The sequence below is a fragment of the Cucurbita moschata genome, unplaced genomic scaffold (assembly GCF_002738365.1).
Source record: "Cucurbita moschata cultivar Rifu unplaced genomic scaffold, Cmos_1.0 Cmo_Scf00001, whole genome shotgun sequence".
NCBI classification, from domain to species: domain Eukaryota; kingdom Viridiplantae; phylum Streptophyta; class Magnoliopsida; order Cucurbitales; family Cucurbitaceae; genus Cucurbita; species Cucurbita moschata.
Window position 1 is genome coordinate 1,462,484 of NW_019268517.1, and position 26,973 is coordinate 1,489,456.

General features: G+C 37.0%; 6 protein-coding genes and 1 long non-coding RNA gene across 16 annotated transcripts; 5 read left to right on the forward strand and 2 right to left on the reverse strand.

Moving 5' to 3' along the window:
* The first annotated feature begins 1,257 nt into the window (after positions 1 to 1,257).
* On the forward strand, positions 1,258 to 8,946 carry LOC111445620 (pre-mRNA-processing factor 19-like). The gene is made up of 18 exons (XM_023084126.1): positions 1,258 to 1,418; positions 1,514 to 1,599; positions 2,720 to 2,791; positions 3,081 to 3,137; positions 3,775 to 3,861; positions 4,131 to 4,275; positions 4,357 to 4,478; positions 4,627 to 4,743; positions 5,370 to 5,465; positions 5,550 to 5,609; positions 6,081 to 6,155; positions 6,397 to 6,501; positions 7,461 to 7,577; positions 7,661 to 7,738; positions 7,815 to 7,911; positions 8,040 to 8,091; positions 8,324 to 8,394; positions 8,472 to 8,946. The coding sequence occupies exons 1-18, from the start codon at positions 1,406 to 1,408 to the stop codon at positions 8,585 to 8,587; spliced, it is 1,566 nt and encodes a 521-aa protein (XP_022939894.1). The 5' UTR covers positions 1,258 to 1,405; the 3' UTR covers positions 8,588 to 8,946.
* A 656-nt stretch (positions 8,947 to 9,602) lies between these two features.
* Positions 9,603 to 11,294, forward strand: LOC111445627 (cysteine-rich repeat secretory protein 11-like). Its single transcript, XM_023084139.1, has 3 exons — positions 9,603 to 10,746; positions 10,833 to 10,943; positions 11,034 to 11,294. Exons 1-3 carry the CDS (start codon positions 9,960 to 9,962, stop codon positions 11,036 to 11,038), a joined length of 903 nt encoding a protein of 300 aa, XP_022939907.1. The 5' UTR covers positions 9,603 to 9,959; the 3' UTR covers positions 11,039 to 11,294.
* A 1,261-nt stretch (positions 11,295 to 12,555) lies between these two features.
* Positions 12,556 to 14,679, forward strand: LOC111451382 (pentatricopeptide repeat-containing protein At4g33170-like). Its single transcript, XM_023091784.1, has one exon. It carries the CDS (start codon positions 12,821 to 12,823, stop codon positions 14,570 to 14,572), a length of 1,752 nt encoding a protein of 583 aa, XP_022947552.1. The 5' UTR covers positions 12,556 to 12,820; the 3' UTR covers positions 14,573 to 14,679.
* Positions 14,680 to 14,764: 85 nt separating this feature from the next.
* On the reverse strand, positions 14,765 to 18,717 carry LOC111451388. Of its 4 annotated transcripts, none has more exons than XM_023091816.1 (5): positions 18,385 to 18,717; positions 17,948 to 18,176; positions 17,653 to 17,805; positions 16,178 to 16,735; positions 14,765 to 15,291 (listed from the first exon to the last, which is right to left on the reverse strand). In XM_023091816.1, the coding sequence occupies exons 1-5, from the start codon at positions 18,598 to 18,600 to the stop codon at positions 15,182 to 15,184; spliced, it is 1,266 nt and encodes a 421-aa protein (XP_022947584.1). In that variant the 5' UTR covers positions 18,601 to 18,717; the 3' UTR covers positions 14,765 to 15,181. The 4 variants fall into 4 exon arrangements, with proteins under 4 accessions (XP_022947584.1, XP_022947566.1, XP_022947580.1 ...); XM_023091798.1 differs by having other exon boundaries at positions 14,765 to 15,299; XM_023091812.1 differs by lacking the exon at positions 14,765 to 15,291 and adding an exon at positions 15,830 to 15,996 and having other exon boundaries at positions 16,041 to 16,735; positions 18,385 to 18,716.
* A 458-nt stretch (positions 18,718 to 19,175) lies between these two features.
* LOC111443741 lies at positions 19,176 to 21,160 on the forward strand. The gene is made up of 3 exons (XR_002710568.1): positions 19,176 to 19,270; positions 19,420 to 19,552; positions 21,077 to 21,160. It is a non-coding gene; the product is annotated as an uncharacterized LOC111443741 (long non-coding RNA).
* A 1,093-nt stretch (positions 21,161 to 22,253) lies between these two features.
* LOC111443687 lies at positions 22,254 to 24,414 on the forward strand. 7 transcript variants are annotated; one of them, XM_023081618.1, is made up of 7 exons: positions 22,254 to 22,715; positions 22,803 to 22,937; positions 23,146 to 23,244; positions 23,557 to 23,649; positions 23,744 to 23,818; positions 23,959 to 24,154; positions 24,201 to 24,414. In XM_023081618.1, exons 1-7 carry the CDS (start codon positions 22,649 to 22,651, stop codon positions 24,259 to 24,261), a joined length of 726 nt encoding a protein of 241 aa, XP_022937386.1. In that variant the 5' UTR covers positions 22,254 to 22,648; the 3' UTR covers positions 24,262 to 24,414. The 7 variants fall into 7 exon arrangements, with proteins under 7 accessions (XP_022937386.1, XP_022937402.1, XP_022937409.1 ...); XM_023081641.1 differs by having other exon boundaries at positions 22,255 to 22,715; positions 23,146 to 23,211; XM_023081626.1 differs by having other exon boundaries at positions 22,259 to 22,715; positions 23,747 to 23,818; positions 24,201 to 24,410.
* A 22-nt stretch (positions 24,415 to 24,436) lies between these two features.
* On the reverse strand, positions 24,437 to 26,537 carry LOC111443659 (pentatricopeptide repeat-containing protein At4g02750-like). The gene has a single exon (XM_023081576.1). The coding sequence runs from the start codon at positions 26,482 to 26,484 to the stop codon at positions 24,457 to 24,459; it is 2,028 nt and encodes a 675-aa protein (XP_022937344.1). The 5' UTR covers positions 26,485 to 26,537; the 3' UTR covers positions 24,437 to 24,456.
* Positions 26,538 to 26,973: the final 436 nt, after the last annotated feature.

A 26,973-nucleotide genomic window follows, 5' to 3' on the forward strand; every position in this document is an offset into this window, starting at 1 on the left:
GCCATCAATCAAGCCCATGTTTGAAGCTTTGAAGCTAAGTCTTCCTCTTTTAGTTGCCTTCCTTTCTAACCATGCCTAACTTCTGCATGTCTTTTTCAACTAAAATTTGGCCACTTCCTTAATTGGGTTTCGGGTATATGAGATTCAATCATTTGTTTCTCGTTAAAGTTCTTATCTTCACGAGCTCGTTATTTGAGACATGGGTATTTGAGATTGAATCGTTTGTTTCTCGCTTGAGTTCTCGTCTCCACAAGCTTGTTGCTTGAGAAATGGGTATCTAAGATCGAATCGCGTTCGTTTAAGTTCTTATCTCCACAAGCTCGTCATTTGAGACCTGGGTATCTAAGATTGAATAGTTTGTTTCTCGTTTAAGTTCTTATCTCCACAACCTCGTTGTTTAAGACCTGGGTATTTGAGATTGAATCGTTTGTTTCTCGTTTTGGTTAAGTCCCATGACTTGGTTTTGTACTAGACTGTTAGAGGTTGTCGTGAGCTAGGTTTGATTTATTCATCAATTCAAAGAAATTATCATGTTGAACGAGTTTGATTTTACTTGCCATTTTTACTGTATTAAATGGTTGGATAAGTTAAGACTAACTCAATTTATGAAGCAACTTTTAATTGGTGTAGGTTAAATTAAGTTCAAATAAATTAAAAATTTATGGATGATTCATATATTCTAAAAAAACTAGATTGGGTTGAACCGAACCAACACAAATATATCATTAATTTAAAATATATATTTTTTCTTACAAAACAATTACACATACATAATTTATTTAATTTCATGAATATTTATTCTCGAATGACTCTTATAAATAAATAAATAAATAAATAAATAATATATATATATATTTAACTATGTGGGTTGAATTTATTATCTAAATAGATTGCTAAAGTTGAAAAAAATTATAACCGGAACAATCGAGTTGAGTCTAAAAAATGTTTAAATCCGACACAATCTAACCTACGAACCCCATAATTTTAAAAAATAAAATATTAAAAATAAATAGATGTTAAAAGGTATTATTCTAATTGTTGTTTCCCAATTTTATTTTTATACGTATTTTATCAATAATAAAACTAAATAAAAGATTTTATAGTAAATGAATATAATATTATCATTTATTATTTGGGCCGCTCATAAAATAGGCCCACGGTAAATATGGATTTTAGTTAATGGGCTGGGCCGAATCACAAGATATTCAGGGAATCCGGCCCATTTATTCTAAGCTTTTGAAAATCCCTAGTATCATCTCGCGGTACCTCTTTTCCCCGATCTCTCTCTCTTTCACTCCCTTTCCTCTCGCGCTGCTGGTTGCCGACTGTCCAGCAGTGCCGTCCGCCGTCTGAGAAAATCCTACTGCACCGCCACTCCACTCATAAACCCTAGTTATCCGCTAAAATGAACTGCTCTAGTAAGTTCTCCAATTTTTCATTGTCTTAAATTCATTGTCTTGCTTCTTCAATTTGTGCTGATCTCTGTTCTTGTTATGTTTGATTTGCTCTACAGTCTCCGGCGAGATTCCGGAAGAGCCAGTTGTCTCTAAGAATTCTGGATTACTCTTCGAGAAGCGGTTAATCGAGAGGCACATTTTAGTATGCTTGTTTTTCTTTCCCTACCACTCAACTCGTTTCTCCTTTCCCTTTTAGGGTTTTTTTTGACTTTGTTTTTAGTTCACTCTGCGTAATGGGAGGCTGGTTTAGCTTGTCACTTTGGCTTTCTGTTTTTTATGCGTGATTTTCGCCTGTCTTTGGCTCGCGGAACTACATTTTCTGAATTTATGGGGTTTAAGGTCTGCTTGTTCTTTTGTATTTTATTTTTTAAAGAATTAGGATACTTCATCCGAGGTCATTCATCGCAGCTGAGGATACTGAAACGTAATGACAGTTCGGTTTGAATTTCCAAGGTTGTAATATGTTAAAAACTAATACACGCCTTCAAAGATTTTTTCTTTGAAATCTGGTCATGTTATAAACACATTTCAAATGACGGCAGTTTTCTCAGCTCAGAAAGAAAGCGTATTCCTTACTTTCCTAGTACCTTTTTTGCTATCTGTTTGCAACTGGAACTTCTTTGTCTTTAAGGAAGTACAAAGGACCTTGTTTCTTCGTTGCTACCTTGGTTCGCAGCTCATTGGTTTAGCCTCGTTTTTATGGTTCCACGTTTCTCCCTTCTCTGCCTTATTTACAGGACATGTTTTTGTTAGAATCATCGTCTATAACCAATTAAGTTTTCTGATAACTTGATGTATGTTTCTACTCTGAAAATTCTGTCCGCTGGTTTCAATTTGAGAATGGTAGAACAGATACATCAAGTGACAACATTTTAGAGATTATATCTCACCTCATTTTAAAAGATAATAACTTTAGTTTTTGGGTTGTGGTTACTAATATTTACTTATCTTTTAGTGACTTTGGATTAAATCTTATAAGAGTGATAGGTGAAGATGGAGTAGGGGAAGGAGGAAGGGTTGTGATTTTTGTATCATTTTCTATTGCCTATTGCTGCTGAACATGAATAATGAATCCTTCTCTGCCTGATATCATTTATAGACACGACCTAATAATCCACCTCAAGTTTTGAGCAATTTACTCCAAGGAATTTTAATTTAAGTTCTGCAATGTTGTCTTGCTTTTATTGGGATATTCTTAGAATCATTTTTGAACATAATAATATTGCATTTGATTAGTTTAATTGTTTGCATTGCATCACCAGGACTATGGGAAATGCCCTGTTACAGGCGAACCTCTTTCCATTGATGACATCGTTCCAATTAAAACTGGAAAGGTAGGAAATATCTCTAATTTTATTTAGTTCAATTCCTAACATTTTTGGGCCCTTCTGCATTTCTCTGTAAAACTTGTGTGTGGAATATTGCATGTTGGTGTGGATTTGGACAAACAATGGCCAATTGGTATGTCGAGTGGTCTGTAATCTGCCTAACTCTATTTGATGAAGCTAAAGAGTGCATGGGTTAAATGCTAGAGACATCAGATAACCTAATATATTTTCCCTCTGAGTGTATTTTTTTTTTCTTTCTAGTTTCCATCTTTAACTCTCATTATTTTTTCTGCAGATAGTCAAGCCCAGGCAAGCTGCTAGCATCCCTGGAATGCTTGGAATGTTCCAGAATGTATGAAATTATGGTCTAGTTGTACTTTTGATCATTATTCTGGAAAATTCTATATTTCATTTGTGTAATTATGGAAAATTATATATTCTTCATTTCTGTTTTTCATGGATTTTTGTTTATCTTGTGGTGTATCGTGTATGGCGTATGTGGCAGTATAATATTTTATGTTAAACTTTTTATCAAGTTACATCTTACACCCCCATTTCTTGAGTAAGCATGGGGTGCAATATAGTGAGAAAAAAGTGAATGTTTATCATATGTATTTTCTAGTAATTTATCTCTAGCAGGTTATGGCCTTATATCCTTAGGTATTGTGTACTTGACGATTGCCATTCTTTTAAACTTATGTGTCATATCATCTTTAGGCGTTCATGTTGAAATTTGATTGCTAAGCTATTTTCATGTATTATATAGGTTGTTTAATATGCATTCTTCTTTAGAAACTCTGTTGAAATTTAAGCTATCTTGTGCTTTAAGTTCTAGGATGTATTTCTATATTATTATTTCTATTTGATTTGTAGGTTCTAACATAAAATTGTGTTATACTTATTTCTCTTTGTTTTTTTTAGTCCTGCTATTACATATACTGTTTTCTTTTTAAATTAAAGTGAAAAATACGATTTTTCTGTAATGATAGGAATGGGATGTTTTGGTGCTGTCCAATTTTGCACTGGAGCAACAGTTGCATACAGCCAGACAGGAACTTAGTCATGCCTTATATCAGGTATATAATTTTTTTGTAAAAATTCATTTAAGTCCCGATTTCCAATTGTGCAGAAAACTAATGTATCTGTTATTTCAACTTAGGTATTGTAATCAATGTGTAATACCTCTTTGTTGATTTCATCTTTGTTCCATAATTCATCACCATGGACACTTTTGCTACTTGGTTTAATATGTTAGAGACATTTATGTTTTGCTACTTGGTGAAGTCTTGGTGAGGTGACTTATGTTACAAGTCTAACTTGGTTTAATATCTTTTATTTCTTATAGCATGATGCAGCCTGTCGTGTAATTGCAAGACTTAAAAAGGAACGGGATGAAGCTAGGTCATTACTTGCTCAGGCAGAGAGGCAGATGCCCTTGTCATCAACTTCAATATCATCCAATGCTGCTGTCAATGTTAATGGCAAAAGAGGTTTGTCCTTTCAATCATCCCATCAGCGGGATTTTCATGAATTCTCTGGTTCTGATTTGCCTTGATTTTTCTTTGTGCCAGTTAATGAGGATGAGGAATTGGGTCCTGATGGGAAGAAAATACGTCCAGGAATATCAGCCACTGTTATCTCTGAGCTCACAGATTGTAATGCTTCCCTTTCACAACAAAGGAAGAAGCGGCAGGTATTTGATGACAATAAAAATTTATTCAAATATCATTATTTCTTGTTAAAGAAAAAGAGAAAATTGGTGAATGGATAACGTGAATGTTTAAGATATTAAGGTTTCCATGTAATGTGCATTAACTCATTATTTGGTTCTTTGTTCTCAGATACCTCCTACGTTGGTTCCTGTTGAGGCTTTAGAGAGTTACACCCAGATTTCTAGTCATCCACTTCATAAAACAAACAAACCAGGGATTATATCTCTTGACATCAATCATGAGAAGGTACGATTCTCAAGTGCATCAGCCTATATTAGCTTTCTTAAATTAGTGTTGCATGGCCTTCATTTAAACAATTCCTTGAAGATGCTTGCAAGTGTGATTAATTATTTTATTCAATCTAACCAATGGGCTTTTTTGGGATGAAGAATGGGACATGCATGTGTGACAGTTCATTCCTTTTGCTTCGTTTTCCCCTTATAATAATTAAACCTTTTAAGCCATAAAATAAGAGTAGTTCAAATATTCAGAATGATTCATCCTTCTTTTCTCTCCTTTTTGGTGAAAAGTGAAACTCATTAAAATTAAGTGGACATAAGTTAGTGATAATTTTGTCAATAATTTTGCAGTCATTAATTTCATCATGATAAGCTATTCTAGTAACTAATGTGATTTTAAGCATGGGGATCATGTCCACATGCCTAATAATCGAGCCATGTCTAAAAAACCTTCTATCATTCATTGTTCATCTTGTTCTGATAATTGATTATGTGTCTGCATGATGGTGTGTTATAGGTTGATTTTCCTTTTTGATTTTTTGAACAATTGTATTCTAGAAAAATAATAGTCCTCGTCAATACTAAATCGCAAATTTGCTCCTCAGTCAAGAAATTTCATTTTGTTGGTTTTAGGATGTCATTGCGACTGGAGGGCTGGACACAAATGCTGTTCTTTTTGGTCGATCATCTGGGGAGATTTTATCTACACTGAGTGGTCATTCAAAGAAGGTTGCTGGATAGTACATCCAAGTGCTGGAGCTATTTATTATTAATATCATTTGCTAATGAGAAGATTGAACATTGTTTGTTTAGGTAACAAGTGTCAAATTTGTCACCCGAGATGATTTATTCTTGACTGGTTCGGCTGACAAGGTGAGCTTTTTTTCATTATGGTTTTGAGAGGAAAAAAGTTTCTGTTTTTGATTTTATGTTCAAAAATTTCTGTTTGCAATTTTTGGGGCTGCCAGGCAACTTCCGAAGGAGATCACATTTTCATCGTTGGCTGAGCATAATAGTCAATTCCTAACCAGATTTAATTAATTTTTGAAAAACAAATGAACTGCTGTCATCCTTAAATTCTTGGTAGCTAAGTAGTAGTGCTAGGTTTAATAATTTTAACATATAAATGAACTGCTTTTGCTCTGGTCCATAAATTCTTGGTTCTAACTTAGTTTAAGCCTTAGGTTCGTTTACTTTGGCTTCATGGACGTAGTTATTTTAACTTAACCTGGATGATCGTGCCATACCATATGAACTATTTTTATTATTTTTCCAATCTAAACTCTAGCTATTTTTCTGGATTGAATCTGAGAGAAATAATAACTTCTATTCCTAATTGTGCAGACTGTCCGTGTATGGCAACCATCTGATGACGGGAACTATAATTGTAGGCACATTTTAAAGGATCACACAGCTGAGGTAAGTCAAATTTAATTCAATGGTCATTAAAATCATTGATTATTGCTGATTACAACTGGAAGCAAGGTTAAAAAACTCCACCAAGTTATGTGTGACTGGTTGTGTTATCCCAATTGCTAAGAGTATGATAACAATCTATAATACCAAAGAATTATTAAATAGGAGCTGAATGGTTCTGATTTTGTATGACTTATATGCCTTAATGTGGTGTAAGGGAAACTCAACTTTCTAAATCTTACAGGTCCAAGCTGTTACCGTCCATGCTACCAACAACTTCTTTGTTACTGCCTCCCTTGATAACACATGGTGTTTTTATGACCTTGCTTCAGGATTATGCCTAACCCAGGTTAGTAAGGTTCTTAATTTTTCATTACTGTAAGTTCGTTTACTACAATGTCTTAAATGCGTTGTGATTACTTTACTTGACTCGACATTTTTATGTCCACAGTATTTTGTAAGCTCTAGGTGCTAGGCCTTTTATGTTTTGTTTCTGAAAGATTGATGATTAACTGTCGATATATTTCTAAATATATGATTTAACTGTCAATTGGTTAGGATAGGTAAAGGTTTTGGATTCGGTTAAGAACTTTTCCGCTTTCTAAATTTATTGGGATTCGATATCATGTAGACAAAATTCCTCAATATTGAGGAGTGGTCAGTAGGTCATAGAGTAATCATTGACCTATACATAACACTATTATAAGCTATTATTGAATACAAGGGCACTAAAGAGCCTTAAAACACATGTTCCTCAAATCTGATGTTCCACATTCAGTCTCCTTCAAAGAACGATTATTGAACACCAAATATGGTCATAGAATTGATTGAACTATTGGGGGAAAGAACTTATTTAAATAATGTGCTGTGCTGCCGGCCAAACATATTGTTGAGAATAAGTTTGTGTTTGCCATTTGACTAACATGTCAAGTTTTGGGCTAGTGGTAGGTTCTGAAAGTTGTCTGCGTTTTGTGGGCAATGTACAAGGGTCTGAACTGTTCCCATGTTAAGCACGTACAAGTTACTTTTAGGACAATCACAAGTTTCTTTTCTGAAATAATGTTCTATTTTGCAGTCACACATGATCAAATAAAAATAGAATGTTGTAGTTTTTAATAAAGGACGCCCATTGGCATTTTTATAACCCATTTTTGGTTGGCTGGAAATGGGTATGGATGTATGGTTGGGTTATAACGTTTCAAAGAAGTGGAATGTTAAGGCTACCATCGATATCTCAGTTATGCTGTAAAATGATTCATGTTGTCCATCTCTGCTTGAATTATAGGAATTTTATCTTACCCACCGCAGGTTGCAGAGGATTCAGGAACGGAGGGCTACACATCTGCTGCCTTTCATCCTGATGGACTCATCCTTGGAACCGGCACGTCAGAGGCCCTTGTTAAAATTTGGGATGTAAAAAGTCAGGTGTGAGATTTTCTTACTCTTGCAAGATGCATTCGCATATCCCTAAATTCATACACTCTTTTCTTTAATGTTTTTGCTTACAGAAAAATGTGGCTAGATTTGATGGACACGTTGGGGCAGTGACAGCCATATCATTTTCTGAAAATGGTTACTTCCTTGCGGTATGTGTTAAATTGTTACAATTAAGGGTAATGTTTAACTAGACATAACTGCAACTAATAAATATCTAAACTGCAGACTGCAGCTCATGATGGAGTAAAGCTGTGGGACCTTCGAAAATTGAAGAACTTCCGTACATTTGCACCTTATGATTCAGAAACTCCAACAAACTCCGGTATGTTCCCTTTTGTGGATGCCGAATGATATAAGATTTTATGATTTCTGTAGCATCTTTTCGATTAAGCCCGACATTTATTCGTCTTGCTTGTTGGAATTTCTGAACATCTGTTTCTGTTCCTGTAGTGGAATTTGACCATAGTGGATCTTACCTTGCAATTGCTGGCTCAGATATAAGGTAAGCGTTTGACCCTTGGAATTACTTCTAACCTTCCCCCTATTTATTATTGGAAATATGAACGAACCGAATGCCGCTTAGTTTAAAAAGCATCCCCCCATCATCCTCATTCGACTCATTGGATCCTGCCTGCCTAAGATAGAGAAGAATAAGCTAGGAAGGTTTATCTATTACTCATTTTTAGTTCGTCAGCAATTTTTATGACGTTTAATGTCGAGGTTTTAACACGCAGAGTTTACCAAGTTGCTAGTGTGAAGTCTGAATGGAATTGCATCAAAACTATTCCAGATTTATCTGGCACAGGTACCACAACATTACAAATAACTGTAACTACATAATACAAAACTGGCGCTGATGACAATTCGGGTTCTACTTTTCAGGTAAAGCAACCTGCCTAAAATTCGGAACGGATGCAAAATACTTGGCAGTCGGATCCATGGATCGAAATCTTCGGATTTTTGGTGTGCCTGGGGAAGACGGCCCGATGGAGACATAAGTTGAAATTCTGGAAAAGATGAACGCTAGCTTCCCGCTATATTTGCCCAATTACAGGTTTGAATTATGAAATTTAAAAACCAGATTATGAAGCAGAGGCATCTTTTAAAGATTCTCCAGCAAAATTGAGGGTTACAACACCCAGATCAAAAATTTCACCAATTTTTTTTTCTTGTAGGAGTTTGAACTAATCTCGTTTCTATTGAATGTATGATTTTGTTGAGTAAAAAGATTATGTAGCTGTGTCACCTTCAGGTAGCCATAGAACTGTTAATATACGCTGACATTTTTTATTGGCCGTTCTTTTGCATTTTGGCAGTGACAATACTTTAATAGAATTATCCTTACTACTGTTCGACATTTGCTTTAATATGTTCATTGCTACTGTATTTTAAATTGAATATTCTTTTTCATGGTTAGAATTTACTTTCTGAAAATGCGTGCTAAGCGTCATCTAGTGATCACGAGTAACATGTTTTGGACAAGTACGACCGTGACACTAAGCATAAGCGTCCAAAGTTACCAAATGTGTCACATGGTCCACTAGTCCATTTGACTTCTTTTCAAATACACATTTAAAGAGTTAGAATTGTCTTGACTCGAGAAGAATTTCAAATTTGATCCCTACCCTATTTATTAAATTTTGGAGGGTATATGAGAATATCCGATTTATTTTAAAGAAATTTATAAAATTTTCATTTATAATAGGAGAAAAGTTTCTAAAATTATTGACAATTTTTTTTTTCAATTAAGAAATATAATAAATAATTAAAAAAATTTCCATTTCATTGAAAATGAGAGTACATAAGAGAATTGTAACGCCTACATATAGATAAAAAGTAGTAATAATTCCATGTGATGCAGAATATTTTTATTATTTTCATTTATAATAACAATAAGTTTAAAAACAGTAGCAGACAAATAACTTTCATTTTCCACCCACTTTAACACACTCAATAAGTACTCTTAAATGATTTTTTTCTTAAAAAAAATTTAAAAAAATTGTTCACTATCTCCCTTTCTCTTGGCACTCATAATTATTGCAAAAACTTTCTTAGTTCAAGGAGGCTTTAAATGATTCATGAGTGAAATATGATGAATTTAAGAGCTTCATTCCACTTAATAAGATCGTTACATTAATCTGATTCAAACCTTCTTTGAAGGGGAAAAAAATGAAGAAAAAGATACTGTGCACGTCTAAAGAGGCAAAGCTAAGCCAAAGTGGGCGGCGAATGGCTGAGGAGCTTCACAAAGCCAAAACCCTCGGCCGCTTTTGAGCAGAAAGAGGTATAATCCAACCCATTTTTCGTTTAGAACAATACCCATTTCCCCCAAATCCCCAAGGGTTTAGAGTTCCATGATTTGATGCGTTAATGGGGTTTTCTTCTTTCAATCCTTCCTCTCTTCTTCTTCTTCTTCTTCTTGTTTCCATGGCCTTCTTGTCCTTTTTTGCTCTTATCCCACCTGCACAATCTGCCTCTGATTACACTTCTTTGGTCTACAAGGGTTGTGCTAAGCAAGCCCTCTCAGATCCATCTGGGGTTTACACCCAAGCGCTTTCAGCCCTTTTTGGCTCCTTGGTTTCACAATCCACCAAGGCTAGATTCTCCAAAACCACCTCTGGAAGTGGCCAAGCCACCATTAATGGCCTCTTCCAGTGCAGAGGGGACCTCACCAATGGCGACTGCTACAATTGTGTGAGCAAAATCCCTCATATCGTTGAGTCTCTCTGTGGCAAAGCTATAGCTGCCAGAGTCCAACTCTATGGCTGCTATTTGCTCTATGAAGTTTCTGGGTTCGCCCAAATTTCAGGGTTTCAAATGCTGTACAAAACTTGTGGAGCTACCAATGTTGCTGGAAGTGGCTTTGAGGAGCGGCGGGATACTGCCCTCTCTGTTTTGGAGAATGGTGTTGTGAGTGGCCATGGATTTTACACTACAAATTACCAATCTGTTTATGTTTTGGGGCAATGTGAAGGGGATTTGGGGGACTCAGATTGTGGAGAATGTGTGAAAAATGCAGTCCAAAGAGCTCAAGTTGAATGTGGGAGCTCAATTTCAGGCCAGCTCTATCTCCATAGATGCTTTATAAGTTATAGTTACTACCCAAATGGGGTTCCTTCAGGATCATCATCTTCATCTTCTTCATCATCATCATCTGGTAAGAACAAACCATGAATGGCTTATAGATTTCAATTCTTAGAACACAAAAGGGTTGTTTTATCTGATAAATTGGAAGTGAAACAGGAGTAAATACAGGGAAAACAGTAGCTATAATCCTCGGAGCAACAGCAGGAGTGGTTTTTGTGGCGATTTGCTTGCTTTTTGCAAGAGGGTTGATGAAAAAACATGATGATGGTAAGTAGAGAAACAAAAAACAGATCTGAGATTGCTTTGTTTCTGAACTATGAACTATGAACATTGTTTGCAAAATCTTTGTGTGTGCAGATTAATGAAAGAAGAAGCAAGATTGGATGATGATTCTAAGATCTTCAAAGATGCAAAAACTATTCTTTCTTTCATTCTTTCTTTTTATGAACAGAATCTCTTCTTTTTCTGTGAAAAGGATGTGATTTTTTGTTGTTGGTCAATTGGGGTTTTGTTTGAATGAATGATATGTATCAAACTGAAGTATTTTTTTTTGCATACAAGTGAAGGAGAAGCAGCTGCTGGCACTCCCTTCTCTCTCTTAAACTTTGCTTCTTTTTATCTGTGCCATTCTTCTCTGTTTTCTTACCACTTTTTATGCTTTTCACAAAGTTGCTTCATTTCTTTCTCATCCCAACATATTGTTTTGAACACTTTTTTCTTTTTTCTTTTCGAGTTGGAGTTTACGAGATGAAGTAATTGAATTCGTTTTGTTCACGTCTCGAATGAATGAATGAATTCAAGGGTATGTTCGAAGAAGTTTTGACTGTCTTGTACGACTTTATGAGCTTTGCTACGAGGATAATCTTCTTTTAATGTAAGTGTATATTTCACTTACAATTCTAGGCTTCTAATGGAGTTGGGAAGTATAAGTATGTGTAACACGAAGGATTATAGAAAGTTTCGTGCTATATTGAAAAGTGGGTGTAAAAACTTCAGAGCTAGTGCTAGCGAAGACGCTGGACCTCAAGGGGAGTGGATTGTGATCGGTGGGCTTGAGCTGTTACAAATAGTATCATAGCTAGATACCGAGCGGTGTGCTAGTGAGGACGTTGGATCCCAAGGAAGTGGATTATGAGATCCCGCATCGGTTGGAGAGGGGAACAAAACATTCTTTATAACGGTGTGGAAACCTATTTCTAATAAATGTGTTTTAAGACAGCGAGATTGATGGGGGCCCAACGAACAATATCTTCTAGTGGTGGGCTTGAGTTGGTAAGTACTTGTGTCGCCTACTATTTTTACTCAACAAATATAGATGTGCACGATCAAACCTTCCATCTTCAATGTCACCCGATGTTGCTATAATAATAACAAGGTAATATAGGAATTTATAAAGTATTTTTTAATTTAAAAAGGAAAGGTTACTAATTATTAATCTATAGCATTTCTTTAATAAATAAATCACCCTAATTTGTAGGAGAAAAATGAATAAATAAAATAATTGTGAAAATGGAAGAAATCAAATGGAAGTCTTTCTTTTCGTGATCTAAAAACATAATTTTGAAAATAAGAAATTTAGAAAAAATTGAGTTATAGATAATTAGAAATTTAATTCCAAATTTAATAATTATTTAAAATAATATTATTTATGTAGTAGAATTAAATATTTGGATTATATGAATAATTATTAATTCATTTATAAACTAAAATTTGTATAATTATTATTTTACCATATCATATAAATTATAATATATAAATAATTTTACATTTTAAAACATCAAATTTAAAATTGCAATATAATCCCAATATAAAAACATCAATCTTTTATTGAATTTACTTAAATCCAAAACATAAATCATAATCGAAATGGTCTCTTATAAATATTAAAAGAAAATGTTTCTGAGATTCAGAGAGAACGAGCCTCGCCGCCGCCATATTTTCTCTGATCGTCTCTCTCCTCCGTCAACAAACCGAACACTATTTCTTCAACCCAAGTTCACCGCCGTCCGCCGGCCGGAAACCCTTCAGCCGCCGATAGAAACCGTCGTCTTCCTCCTCTATCCATTCTATTTACCCCTTCCGATCCAACGCTTCTACCCCTGTTCATACATAGCCACATGCCGACCCAAAGCTAAATAGCGAACATGAATGACTTATTCGATTCAGACCCAATACCACCACGAGCGCCACCCCTGGCAGCGGCAACGGCGGCGGCGGGGAAGTCAGATCCTCGCATCATCCATGCCCAAGCCATCAAATCTCCGGCCACCGATCGTTCTGTTTACAACAATCTGATAACTCTCTACGGCAAAGCAAACTTGCTGCACTATTCCGTTCGTCTTTTCGACCAAATCCCATTGCCCAATGTTGTGTCTTGGACTGCACTCATCTCTGCTCATTCCAACACGTTTCTAGCTCTTCGCCATTTTGTTTCTATGCTCCGATACCCATCTTTCCCTAACCAACGGACATTAGCTTCTCTTTTAAAGACCTGCGCTTCGCTCCCTTGCGTCTCTTTTGGGCTTTCCCTTCACTCCCTTGCCCACAAACTCTCACTCTGCAGTGAACCCTTCTGTGGCTCTGCGCTTGTGAATTTCTACTCCAAATCCCATTTGTTCGATGACGCTCGCAAGGTGTTCGATGAAATTTCTGACACAGACGAGGTTTGCTATTCTGCCCTCGTCGTTGGTCTGGCACAGAATGCGCAATCCATCGATGCATTATCAGTGTTTAGAGAGATGAAAGCTTCTGATGTTGCGTCGACGATGTACAGTGTCTCTGGTGCTCTTCGTGCTGCGGCTGATCTTGCTGCGCTGGAGCAATGCAGGGTTTTACATGGCCACGCTGTGGTTGTCGGATTGGATACTGATGTGATTGTTCAAACTTCTCTGATTGATGGGTATGGGAAATCGGGGCTGATAATTGATGCACGGCAGGTGTTTGAGGAAAGTTTGGGATGTATGAATGTTGTGGGGTGGAATGCGATGTTGGCAAGTTATGCACAGCAGGGAGATAAGAATTCTACGCTTGAGCTATTCAATTCAATGGTATCCTTTGGGCTGTGTCCTGATGAGTACACCTTCTTAGCCATTCTAACATCATATTGCAATTCACGTCTAGTTGGTGAGATTGAACTGTGGCTGAGAAGGATGGGAGTGGAGTATGGAGTACAACCTACCCTAGAGCATTATACTTGCCTGATAGATGCAATGGGGAGAGCTGGGAAGTTAGAAGAAGCTGAGAGGATAGCCATGACAATGCCTTTTGTGCCAGATGCTGCAGTTTGGCGTGCATTGCTATCGAGCTCCGCAAGCCATGGAGCAGGCGATATGGCATGGGCCATGGCAAAACGGTTACTCGAGCTTAACCCGCACGACGACTCGGCTTATGTGATTGTTGCTAATGCTCTATCTTCTACAGCAAGATGGGAGGAAGTGGCAGTAGTGCGGAAGATGATGAAAGAGAGGCAGGTGAAGAAGAAAAGTGGGAGGAGTTGGATTGAAGTGAGAGGGGAAGTTCATGTGTTTTTAGCAGGGGACAGAAACCATGAAAGGACTGAGGAAATCTATGCAAAGCTAAGAAACTTGATTTGGGAGATAGAGAAGCTTGGGTATGTCCCAATTTGGGCTGAGATGCTTCATGAAGTAGGGGAAAAGGAAAAGAAGGAAGCACTTTGGTATCACAGTGAGAAATTGGCGCTGGCTTATGGGGTGCTGGTCGGGGCGGCACCACCTGGAAAAGCTCTACGGATTGTAAAGAATCTAAGAATATGCAGAGATTGTCATCAAGTTTTCAAGTATGCAAGTAGGGTGCTGGGGAGGGAGATTGTAGTTAGAGATGTAAATAGATACCATAGATTTCTAAATGGTAGCTGCACCTGTGGAGACATCTGGTAAAGTTGAATCCAAACAAATCCCTAACTATGAAATGCAAAGGGGATTTAATTTAACCTTCCTATTCATTATATTTGTCTCAGATCAATATTCTGCAAATTTGAACACAATCACAATGCGTGCTATATCTCTTCTGTTCTAATTACTTCAAACATTTTCTCGGATTTTCTCAGCAACCAAATTTTACATACCAAGAACATACGGAAAAGCGAATAGGAAAAATACTTTCAAAGAACTGCAATCCTAGAATCATTATCATAATTCATCATAAGAGAAACGAACCTCGAGAATAGAGAACCGAAGAAACCATCTCGGCATCGGCGACGGAACTTCGCAAATCACTTTTGAACCGACACGGCGGGGGCACCGAGCAAGGTAGCCTGCTGCAACTCGAGTTCATTGAGCTGCTGTCCGCGATCCATCTCGATGATGAGCGGCACAACGAGGATGCGGAATGTAGTGCCGGTGATCCAGGCGTCCTTACCGGTGCTCCGCAGCAGTTGATTGGTGACGAAGGCCGTATTTGAAGCGGCGTGTTTGGATTTGCGGTAGATCGCGGACTCGGACACGGAACGCGATTACCTGGAAAAGACACCGGGAGCGTCGTCGTCGTCATTGTTGCTGAGCGACAATCGCTTCTCGGCATTGACCGCCATGAGAGACGTAGAGAGGAAGTTGGCTTTCGGGGGATCGAGCGCCAACGATGCTAACAAACTTTTGGCCTTGAATCTTAAAAAGCACTCTTAATTGCATTTTTTAAAGACGCCTTAAAAGGGGGAAAAAAAGAAAATACTTTTTATTATTTTCTAAAATTTAAATCAAACATTTTTGTGGTCGGTTGGAGGGTAGGAGAACGGTAATGGTGTGGAAATCTCTCACTAATAGACGTGTTTTAAAAACCCTATAGACCGAACCCTACAGACACGAATCAAAAATCGAGAGGGGAAGCCTCTCCCTAACAGGCGCGTTTTAAAAACTCTAAATACACGATTTAAAAAGCTCACGGGAAGCTTGAAAGGGAATAGTATAAAAAAAGAGAATATCAGCTAGTGGTATGCTTGAGCCGTTACAATTTTAGTCATTCTTGATCTATACACGTTTAAAAAAAACAAATAAAACAAATACTTAATCTACTACATATAGTTTCTGAGAGACAGAGGGCATCGAGTTTTCAAGAGTTCGATCTCATTTCATACAACTACAACTTTCACACAATTTCAAGCATTTGACAGCACGTTTGTAACTTGAAAACCTCATGTGACTTCATAATAGAGTTTTCATTTCCTAGTTACATACGATCAAGCTCTATCGAGCAAGTCTATCTCAATGATTGAATTTATATCATCTAGCTCCGCAACAAGTAAAAGTTCTAGATACCAAAGTTCTAACCATCCAAAACTAGAGTGGTGAGCAAAAGAGATGAAGTGATGCTAAAGCATTTCAAATTTTCCATGCCTAGTAAAGTGAAGTGTTTGAACTATTAATCAACAAGTACAAAACCTCTCTTTATATACTCCAAACAAGAAAATGGCAGCTTCAGAAGACGATCTACTTCAAGGGATTTAGATATCAATGTGTTCATTAATAGATCCCGGTCGAGATACTCACCGTTCATTTCGAAACCTTTGCACACAACCAGAGATGTATTGCAAACCCAGGGAACCGCTACTGTGAATCCTAAACCAGAACGTTCATCTCGTGTCAGAACATCCTTATACGCTCGACCGATTCGGGATACATACTTTCCCATTGGCAATATATGTTCAAGAACAGATGGGACAGAGCCATCAGAAGTCAAGAGATCGGAATCTGAGTGAAGATTCACCACCACAGTTCCATGTTTAGGATGAAGTCGCTTGCTGAGAGCTTCAAGAAATGTGGAATTTGGATCCCAGAGTTTGTTTGGGAATATGTCATCTCCGTCGTAAGCATCAATGAAGATCATGTCGTATGGATTGGTCGTGTTGCAGACGAAATCCTCTGCATCTAATTCGTAGAGGAAAAGTCTTTCATGGATGCCTTTCCACATGACATCGTCAATGGATTCGGGTCGGGCAAATGCACGCTCTCCTGATGCAGTCATAACTGAGAACGCTGGGAAGCCCATGGCTTGGATTGAGGCCGAGATAACAAGAGGGTCGATTTCAACTATGTCAACATTGGCACCTGAAAAAAAACACAAGTATTTGGAGCAAGCTTCGTGATTAACCCTTTAATTTTAAAGATCCCAGTTCTATGAAGTGAACAACCGAAAGCAGTTCATGCTTGGTGCAACATGTTATAATAACGAAAAAGAAATGACAATCTTGACAAAAAGTAGGTAGGAAAGCCTAGAAACTCATCCCAAATATACAACCAAAACCAGACAAGAATTTGAAATTACTCTATTTTCTGTGCTATTAACATGTGCTATTAACAGTCCAAGTCACCGCTAGCCGCTAGCTGCTAGCAAATATTATCCGCTTTGGCCCGTTATGTATCGCCGACAACCTCACGGTTTTAAAACGCGTCTGCTGGGGAGAAATTTCTACACTCTTATAGGAATGTTTCGTTCCCCTTTCCAACTGAGGTGAGATCTCACAATTCACCCCTTGGGGGTCAGCGTCCTCGCTGGCACACCACCCGGTGTCTGGCTCTGATACCATTTGTAACAACTCAAAACCCACCTCTAGCAGATATTATCCGCTTTGGCCCGTTATGTATCGCCGTCAGCCTCACAGTTTTAAAATACGTTTACTAGGGAGAGGTTTCCACACTCTTATAAGGAATGCTTCATTCCCCTCTCCAACCGATTGATCTTTCCAACAGAGTTGTTACATATGCAGAATCCACTAAATATATGCTTGGGTTTCTTTTTTAGGCGCAAACATATACTTGATTTTAGAACAGAGGTTAAATAATTTACTGATAATCAGTCCTTACCATCATTCTTCGCCATCCTCTATAGTCTTGCTACTCGTAAATGACAGTGTGACATTATTACTTGTAGCATTTCTAAATTTTATTCAGCTAATTAATTGTGGTGAAGGTCATTGACTAGTAATGCATCAAGTTCATAGATGCAGAAGAAAGAGAACTCTTACCTTGAATTTTACTTGCTAAAAATAGAGGCAAGCTCCCACCACCATGACCAATACATAAAATACGTAGATTTTGTTTTCCTTGGATTGCATTCAAAAGATCATACCCACAAGATGCAATAGTGGTCAACCCAACTGATATCATACTCTTCAGATCTGAAATTTTGAACAGATGATTACATTAGTCATGTTATTGTTCAAATTCCTTGTAAGAGAAGCTTAATTTGATTGGTGGAAGCAATGGTTAGCATTATTGGATCAAGTTTAGAAAATGGGGGAAAATAGATGAAGAAATTACAAGGAACAGCCAAACAATGCGCCTGCTGCATGAGGAAAATTGACTCTGGTTTTGATTCCCGGTAAGCAGCCATTACTTTAGCTGTGCTTTGGCGAGTATTGTCATTGAAACGAAGCACTCGCCATTGATATCCAAGAATCCCGAACCGTTCCTCGTTCTTGCAACCAGGGCATACCTCGGCATATCTTTGCTGAAGCCACCTTCCAGTCCCTGGCCAATGAAGCCCATTCTGCATTATTTTGAAAACCAATATCTTCCTCAGGAAACCAGAAATAAAAAAGTCCTTACGAGTAACGATCGAGCTGAAACTTAAGCTATTCAAAGATTTTGAAAGAAAACGCCGCAAAAACTAGAAAAAAAAAATGGAAGAACAATCACATTCGAACAAGATTACTACAAATCAAGCCGTCCTTAGATAGAGAGAGAGAGAGACTAACAGGCCTGGAGGAAGGGTATGAAAGAACAGAGACGACGCCATTTCCTTTCTCAGATGTTGAACTGAAAACAGTGCGGCCGTCGCCGTCGCCGTCGTAATCGTTCCCCCACCATTCTGAGGCGTAAAACCAGTCTCCCTCGTCCTCGATACGACGGCGAGTTTCCGCTGAAAACCGCCGAACGCCCAGCCCTCGCAAAATTCCGGCTCTACGCCACATCACTCAGGCAAATCCAGGGGCCCAGAATGAGGAACGATCGAAGAATCCATAGCCGAAGCTTGGAGTTATAAACCTCGCAAGCTTCATCGGTCTCTCCAAATTGTGTGAATTAAGGGTTTAAGCGTCTGGTTGATGGAAGCATTGTATCCTGATCTCGAATAGGCCGCTATCCCTAACCCGGACAAGAATATGAGGCTAAATGCGTAAATTCGCATTATATTTTCAAACTAATATAATTTAAAATTGTCGGCAACGTGGATTAAAAAACATGGATAATTTTATAAAATAACCATTCTGGAAATTCGGAAAAAACTTTTTTATTTAATAATTTTAACATTTATACTTTTTAAAAAATCAATCGAAGATAGATTTGTAATAGTTATTTATTTATTATAATTATAATTAATTTTCTTTATTAAAAATGGATTGTGCGTAAATTTCTATTTTGTGTGTAAATTAGATTTTTAATTATAAATCTAAAATTATTAGCAACCTTATTCAGCATGTGAAATGACGAAAAGCCCCATTAAACCTTTCAGCCCAACTTCTGGTTATCTCTAAAATCCCGCTTCATCTTCATTTCTTGCTTTTCAAGTCGCCAACCGTCTTCCATATTTCTTCCGATTTCTTCCTCCTTTTGGTTTTCGATTTCGTCGCTGTTGATTCTGAGGTTTTCTTCGCTGATTTCTTCTTCTTTCTGTTCATCTTCGTAATTATTACATGTTTGTTGTTTCACTGAAGTTCATCATGTTTGTTGTTTGTTCTTTTGAAGAATCGCGATTCTCAGCCATTTGAAACTGACTAACTGTGTGCTTGTAGCGAAATGGATTCCGCATTTCAGCCTCGTTTGAGTGGCTTCAGCGTTAATTTTGCAGAGCTTTTCCTCTTCAAGCTCGCGTCTCCATTCCTTTACCAGAGAAAGTTACTAGGCGCCATAGCTTCTGCTCTCAAGGTACGCTTTCTTCTGCTTCTGCTCTCAAAGAAAACACGATGCTAATAAATCACCTTCTGAACTGCTTCAATTATCCTAAGTCTTATCTGTCGAGGATTATTGAGAGTGAGTCCACATTGGTTAATTTAGTGAAAGATCGTGGGTTTATAAGTGAGGAATACTATCTCTATTGGATTGAGGCCTTTTGGGGAAGTCCAAAGCAAAACCATGAAAGCTTATGCTCAAAGTGGACAATATCATACTATTGTGGAGAGTCGTGATTCCTAACATGGTATTAGAGTCATGCCCTAAACTTAACCATGTCAATAAAATCCTCAAATATCGAACAAAGAATTGTGAGCCTCGAAGGTGTAGTCAAAAGTGACTAAAGTGTTGAATAAATAGTGTACTTTGTTCGAGGGCTCCAGAGAAAAGAGTCGAGCCTCGATTAAGGGGAGGCTGTTCGAGAGCTCTATAAGCCTCTGTACTTTGCTCGAGGGGAGGATTGAGTTTATAAGTGAGGGATACTATCTCCATTGGTATGAGCCTTTTGGGGAAGTCCAAAGCAAAGTTATGAAAGCTTATGCTTAAAGTGGACAATATCATACCATTGTAGAGAATCATGATTTCTAATATTATCTATGATACATTTTTTTCTTCCAATTGGTTTTTCTTCCAATTGGTTTTGGTTTAGCTGCTTACTGATTCTTTATTTTTGTTTTCTTATTTGATTGTCGAATAAAAACTTCTAATCATAAACTTCCAATTGGTTTTGGTTTAGCTGCTTACTGATTCTTTAATTTAACTGCTTACCATTGGAAGTGAAGTATATCGGCAATATTTGAAATCACAATACCAATTATTGCAGATAGACTTTTAGCAACAACAGCCTATTAATGATAAACTTCACTCGGGCCGCATTTGTTGGTTTAGTTTGCTATTTTTTCTTAGCATTATACTTCTTCCAACATGTTTGATTGCTGTTTAATCAAATCGAAGTGCTGATCATGAGTAAGGAATACATCTCCATTGGTATGACGTTTTTTTTTTAAAGAAACAAAAAAAACAAAGTCATAAGAGCTTGTGCTCAAAGTAGACAATATCATATCACGATAGAGGTTTGTAGTTCCTAACATGGTATTAGAGTCATGCCCGTAACTTAGCCATGTCAGTCGAATAAAGAAGTTGTGAGTCTCGAATGTGTAGTCAAAAGTGACTTAAGTGTCGAATAAATGATGTATTTTATATGAGGGCTCTAGAGAAAGTGTCCCTATTTGAGGGCTCCATAAACTTAAAGGGAAATTTTATAGAGTACTTTGTTGGAAGAGAGGATTGTTGGGAGGAAATCCCATATTGGTTAATTAAGGAGATAATCATGTCTGTGTTTATAAGTAAGGGATACATCTCTATTAGCATGAGACATTTAAAGAAGACAAAAAAACAAAACAAAGTTAGGAGAGTTTATGTTGAAAGTGAAATCTATTCGTGATAGAAGCGTTTGTTTTTCTAAAACTTAAATTTGCTGGTTAACTATTGTTTTGACAGGTGGACAAGGGAAAAGAACCCATACAGACTGAAGAATAAAAAAGAAAGCTGGTAATTGCAAATTTTTTTTATCTAATTTTATATATTCTGACTTTAATTATATTTAATTATGCATATTCACAATTAGGTCATTAAATATAAAAATGTGAACAGCTTAGTTGGATGAAGAAAAATTAGGAGGTTAATGAAATTTAAAAAAAAACGAAAAAGAATGAAAAATACTTTTAAAATTGGAGGAGATGGGTTTTGTTTGGGGAAAAAAATGGGAGAAGATTTGTTGTTTATTCAGAGAATTTGGAATCAAATTCTAATTTGATTTGATTTGATTCAGAGAAATAAAATTGAAAAGGTGTATTCTCATGGATATTCATAAGTTTTAAATAAGATACACGCTAGCTATTAATACCTATCAATAAGAAAAATATAAATTAATTAAATATTAAAAATAAAATTAAATATACTCTAAATCAAATCATAAAGGAAAGAATATATCTCAAAGAATCTAGTTTAAAAATAGGTGACGTAACTAATAATTTTAAAAAACAAAGAACAATAGAATTATAGTTTGGTTTATTAAAATTCAAAACAAAAATTTTCATAACTAAACTTTTTAAAAGTTACAACACGAAAATAAACCTAAAAAATATTATCAAACTCAACCCAAAAATATTAAAAAAGTAGATGTAAATAAATGAAAATTTAGAATCTCTTGATAAATAAAAAGAACTAGTTTTACAAAGAAGGATGAAAAAAAAAGTATTAATACACGTCTTGACCCTACATGTATAAATTCTTGTTACATGTTGCTTACTCCACCGACATTAGGTAGTTGGCCTAGAAATACAAGCATATTTAACGAGATCATTAAAATTTTACCGGATCGGTATGAATTTATATTTACTATTATGCACAAGGGGCAGGAGACCATATTTCCCTTCCAATATTGATGGTGTCTTAAAAAAAGAAGTCATCATTATTTAATTATATTAAATAATTCCCTTAATTGACTTTTATTTGTTTGGGTGAAAAAATAGCCCCATTTATTGACTAAGGTTTAGGATATCAAAAACAAGTGTCCTAATCACTTTTCGCCACCTTTAAAACAAATCAAATAAGATTTCCCAGATTCTCGATACACTCCAAACAAATAGGGGAAAAAAACTGTATCAATTGCGGGAAAATCCTCATGAAGATCAAAAAGAACTGAACCCCACCAATCAAGAAACAAAAATCTAAACCCTAAATCCAAAAATGGACGAGAAGGAATGGAAGAGACGAAACATTGAAATTTGCGTTGGAACCCAATTTGATTCTGTTCTTAACTCGGGAGGAGCAAAAGGTAAAGGCAATGGGGTCCGCCACTGCGAAGGTTTCAGACAAATGCGCCCTTTGGCGTTCGTTGACCCAACGATCACTTCTGATTTGATTCATTTCAATTTCTGAAAACCCCAAAAGCCGTTTCTCCCAAAACTTGGCTTGGCGCACTACTCATTCTTTCCTCTCTTTGAAGACACGCATTGAACTCGTGATTTCTGGGTATCTTCTTCTTCTTCTGCTACTGATTCCTTTTCGATGGTTCAAAATCCAACGCCCATATGCCGCATCTCTGTTCCTGAGATGATGAAGGACCAACCTGCTAGTGGGTTTGATCTAATCTGGGTTTGTTTTTGATCTTTGTGTTCTTGCTCTTTGTGTTGATTTTTGTTGTTTTTGTTGGGCTTGCAAGTCTATCCGAAGGTGAAGGTGAGGGACGAGAACGAACTCGATGATCACCCTGCTGTAAATGAGCAGAAGAGAAGTTATCTGTTGTCTTTGAAAGATTTGGAATCACTATTTCTTGAAGACTCCTCGAGTTCTTCAGGTACTCTCTAGTTTCTGGGAATTGTTATAAATTTATGGGTCTGTTTCTGCTTGAACGAAGCATCTTTGTGCTGTTGTCTTTGTTTCTAATCTTTTCGTGTTGTGGAAGCTGAAAAATGAAAAACCAGAAGTTGACAGTCAGTTTAGATAGATATATCATAAATTTGAAGTTTAAATGTTGATGTTAGCTTATTAGCTTTCTTTTTCAGAACTACATAGAGAAAGGGCATCTTGTTCTGTTCTAGGGACACCAAACTTCAGAGCTAGAGTGTGGAGTAAGTTTCCACCAAATCTGACAGAAAATGAAGTTTTGAGTAACCTATGATTGTCATCGTCAAAAAAAACAACTCATCCCAATTTTGAGTTTGCTTGGAATTTGAAGATATTTCAAAACGTACTTTTGATCTTTCCTAAACGTTTCAAAAGTATCCTTAAAAAGTAGAAATCATATAGCTTGTTAAACACAAAACCGACATGGCAGCAACTATACATTAGGTATGAGAGAATAACATTCAAATACATTAGTTTTTTAGAATAACACCAATCATAATAAATGTTGAAAATTTCACTCTCTGAATTTTGACCTCACGGTTTTATTGCAAAAATGTTGGTATTCACAGGAAAGGAGCATCGTGTTTCTCCATCATCCACTGCTAAAGTTCCGAAAGTTTACAGTCCCAATGTAGTAAAGCCATCCACTTCTGAATCTCAAGGTACGATTCTAACATTATATTTTCATCCCTACAAACAAAAAACAGTAGATTTTCATTCTGTTCTGAAATATCAGCAATGTTTGGTTTGCTAAAGCAGATAAGAGGTGTAACAGAGTTAATACTAGAGCCAGTTCAATCCCAATGCCTCGTGCCGTCCTATCCAGCCCTGGTATTTCCTACCTTCTATGAACTAGTCTCACTATGATTCATCTCTATGTTTATGGGTTCTTGAGCATCTTTAAGTTAATCAAAATGTCTCTCGTGAATATCATTTTATTAATTGAAGCTTTCTATTCTGTTTTTCTCCAGAAAATGATCTGATGATTGGTAAGAAAAACAGAAAAACAACAGAAAAACCATCAGTCTTGAAGAATCACAATTCAGTTCAGTCCAGACACTCACAGTGTAAGACCGTCGCTAGGCACAGTGGCAACGAAAATCCCATTTGCTCGAGGAAATCCAAGGAAACTGTCGTCAATAGTAAATGTCGATCGGCTGGGAAGAACGGTGTGGCCTACACAGACCGCAATTTCACGTCTAAGAAGACTCCGTAGAAACCAGAGTCCTTGTGGTGATGCTATCATCAAGCATGTAATTAGCTTCTTCCAATAGGGGAGAAATATAAGACTCGAGTCAAGGCTTGCACTGTCTAAATGCTCAACAAGGCAAGAGGTTCCTCGTTCGTAGCATAGCTTACAGATGTTTTGAACTTGAAAACTTGAAATGAATGAAGTTCTAGTAACAACTCGCGAAATTTTCCACTGATATAGCTATGAAACTGATCTAGACCTGCATTTTTATTCATCACTATGTTGTTTGCAACTCCATCTCCAGATTCAACAGCTTTAAAACACAACAGATTCTATCAAAATGCGGGTTTGAACGATCTCCCGAAAGAAAGACGTGTCCGCTATTGTTTATCTCAACCCAACTACAACCTGGTTGTTTCTTAACTCCGTTGTTCTTCATTCTTGCCAATATCCTTTCAGCATCTTCTCTTTTCCCACTTCCCAAATACATTTCTGCTAAAATCAAATACACTCCAGAGTTATGAGGCTCCTTCTCCAGAACCTTTTCACCTGCAATCACCCCTATATCATAATTCTTATGGATTCTGCAAGCTCCAAGCAAAGCCCCCCAAACGCTCGGAGGAACTTCGATTTCCTCCATTTTCATTTCGACTAGAAAACTCAGTGCCTCGTCAATAAGCCCGAATCGCCCGAACAAATCAACTAAGCATGTATAATGCTCGCTCAATGGCTGAATGGAACATTCGTTTTTCATCAAATTGAAGTAGTACCTTCCTTGTTCCACTAGACCCTTATGGCTACAAGCAGACAGAACACCAATAAAGGTTATATGATTAGGTTCTATGTTAGCTAATCTCATTTTTTCAATCATTTCCAGTGCTTCTTTTCCATTTCCATGGTGAGCAAACCCACAGATAATAGAATTCCAAGAAATGACATCCCTGTTCGACATCGAACGAAACTCCATCAAAGCGCAATCCATGTTCCCACATCTTGCATACATAGTAACCATAGCATTTGAGACCGAAACAATGTCACTGAATCCTGCTTTTATAACAAGTCCATGTGCTTGTCTTCCAAGCTGCAAAGCTTCCAGGTTGGAACAGATCGTTAGAACACTCGTAAATGTAGCTTTATCGAGACGTGGACCTAACCTTATCATTCGAGTAAAAAGCTTCAAACTTTCCTCGCCTCGGTCATTCTCTCCTAATCCGAATATTGTAGCATTCCATATGGTTGCATCCTTATCCTGGATTGATTCAAAGATCTTCACTGCTATTCCAACTTCACCAATCCCAAAATACCCCACGATCAAATTAGTCCATGAAACTATATTACCATATGGAGTTTTCTCAAGAACTCCATGAGTCTCTTTTACCAGTCCATTCCTCATGTATGCTAGCACAATATTGTTCCATGTCTTTTGGCATTTCTCTGGCATTTCCATAAAAAGTCTCCTAGCATCGTCAACCCTTTGGCTTCCAACCAATCCATTCACTAAACCGTTCCAAGAATCAAAGTTTCGTTCAGGCATTTTCTCAAACAGCTCCTCTGCCATTTCAATCTGCCCATTCTCTATATACCCAGCCATCATGGCATTCCAAGCTCGATCATCTTTCATGGGCATGTTCTCAAAAAGCTTCCTTGCCTTATCAAGGCGTCCTGCACGGGCAAGCCCCGAGATCATGATGGTCCACGACACAAGATCACGCCTGTTCATTTTGCCAAAATACTCTTCAGCCGTATCAAGTTTGCCGCAGTTTACAAGCCCCCCAATTATCAAGTTCCAAGAAATTACATCTTTCGAAGGCATTTCATCGAACAACTGTATCGCTTTCTCAAGTAACCCATTTCGAACATACCCCGCAATCATCGAATTCCAACTCACAACATCTCTAAACGGCATTACATCAAAAATCTCCTTCGCATCATCAACATCCCCACATTGCATCAACCCAGCAATCACCGTATTATAAGAAAAAATATCTCGCTCTGGCATTCGTCGAAACAAGCTAATCCCATCACTACGCCGCCCGTTCAAGAAGTAGCCGCGAATCATCGAGTTCCAAGTCACAACATTTCGTTGAGGCATTTCGTCGAACAGTTTCTGGGCTTCTTTCACTAACCCATTTCTCATACAGTTTGAGATCTCGGAATTGAGAGGCTTTAGATTCGAAAACGTGGGTGGAGCATGACGGGCTTGCAAGCAGTAGGTGGAAGTTGAAAGCAAGATTGATGTCCTGCGATATAGAGAGAAAATCCATGTGGGTCTGAGTGCAAATGAGGGCCGAGCTACAAAGAACATTCTCCATTAGTTTTAGAAACCAAAGGGAAACAGAATCGAGTGGGTAATTTATACAGTTTTAGCTGGATCACGTGCCTATTAGACCAGTTTAATATAAATATATTTTTAATATATATTTAAAAAAATAATTATTTTTTTAGTAATATTTAAAATAAATATTATGAATTTTTTTTAATTTTTAAAGACCATAGAATTTAAATTTTTAAAAATTATACGAAACATCTCATATTTATTTACTTATATATTGATTATATTGAAAAATAAAAATTTTAAAATAACTATTTCTTTTAAAAGAATAATAAATGGAAATAATTTTTAAATAACACGAATTCTCGCAAATTAACGAAAAATTTTGGACCCAATTTTTGTAAAAATAAATGGAGAATTTTAGGGAAATAAAAAAATGAAATAGGTGACCGTGATTAGACGAGAAAGGCTTTCCTATCTCAGCTCCATAAACATCTAAGAGAATAAAATCGACCGAGTTAA

Excerpts from the sequence above, each read along its gene's own strand:
- LOC111445627 (XM_023084139.1), top strand. The coding sequence starts at position 9,960 with ATGGGGTTTTCTTCTTTCAATCCTTCCTCTCTTCTTCTTCTTCTTCTT. Across the intron at positions 10,747-10,832 it reads TTCTTCATCATCATCATCTG|GAGTAAATACAGGGAAAACA; the intron begins GTAAGAACAAAC and ends GAAGTGAAACAG.
- LOC111451382 (XM_023091784.1), top strand. The coding sequence starts at position 12,821 with ATGAATGACTTATTCGATTCAGACCCAATACCACCACGAGCGCCACCC.
- LOC111443659 (XM_023081576.1), bottom strand. The coding sequence starts at position 26,484 with ATGTTCTTTGTAGCTCGGCCCTCATTTGCACTCAGACCCACATGGATT.
- LOC111445620 (XM_023084126.1), top strand. Across the intron at positions 5,466-5,549 it reads TGAGTGGTCATTCAAAGAAG|GTAACAAGTGTCAAATTTGT; the intron begins GTTGCTGGATAG and ends TTGTTTGTTTAG. Across the intron at positions 8,092-8,323 it reads ATTGCTGGCTCAGATATAAG|AGTTTACCAAGTTGCTAGTG; the intron begins GTAAGCGTTTGA and ends TTTAACACGCAG.
- LOC111443687 (XM_023081618.1), top strand. The coding sequence starts at position 22,649 with ATGGTTCAAAATCCAACGCCCATATGCCGCATCTCTGTTCCTGAGATG. Across the intron at positions 22,716-22,802 it reads GATGAAGGACCAACCTGCTA|TCTATCCGAAGGTGAAGGTG; the intron begins GTGGGTTTGATC and ends TGGGCTTGCAAG. Across the intron at positions 23,650-23,743 it reads ATCCACTTCTGAATCTCAAG|CAGATAAGAGGTGTAACAGA; the intron begins GTACGATTCTAA and ends GGTTTGCTAAAG.
- LOC111451388 (XM_023091798.1), bottom strand. The coding sequence starts at position 18,600 with ATGTGGCGTAGAGCCGGAATTTTGCGAGGGCTGGGCGTTCGGCGGTTT. Across the intron at positions 17,806-17,947 it reads GCATTGTTTGGCTGTTCCTT|ATCTGAAGAGTATGATATCA; the intron begins GTAATTTCTTCA and ends TCAAAATTTCAG. Across the intron at positions 15,300-16,177 it reads CAAAGGTTTCGAAATGAACG|GATTCAAGGCCAAAAGTTTG; the intron begins GTGAGTATCTCG and ends AGTGCTTTTTAA.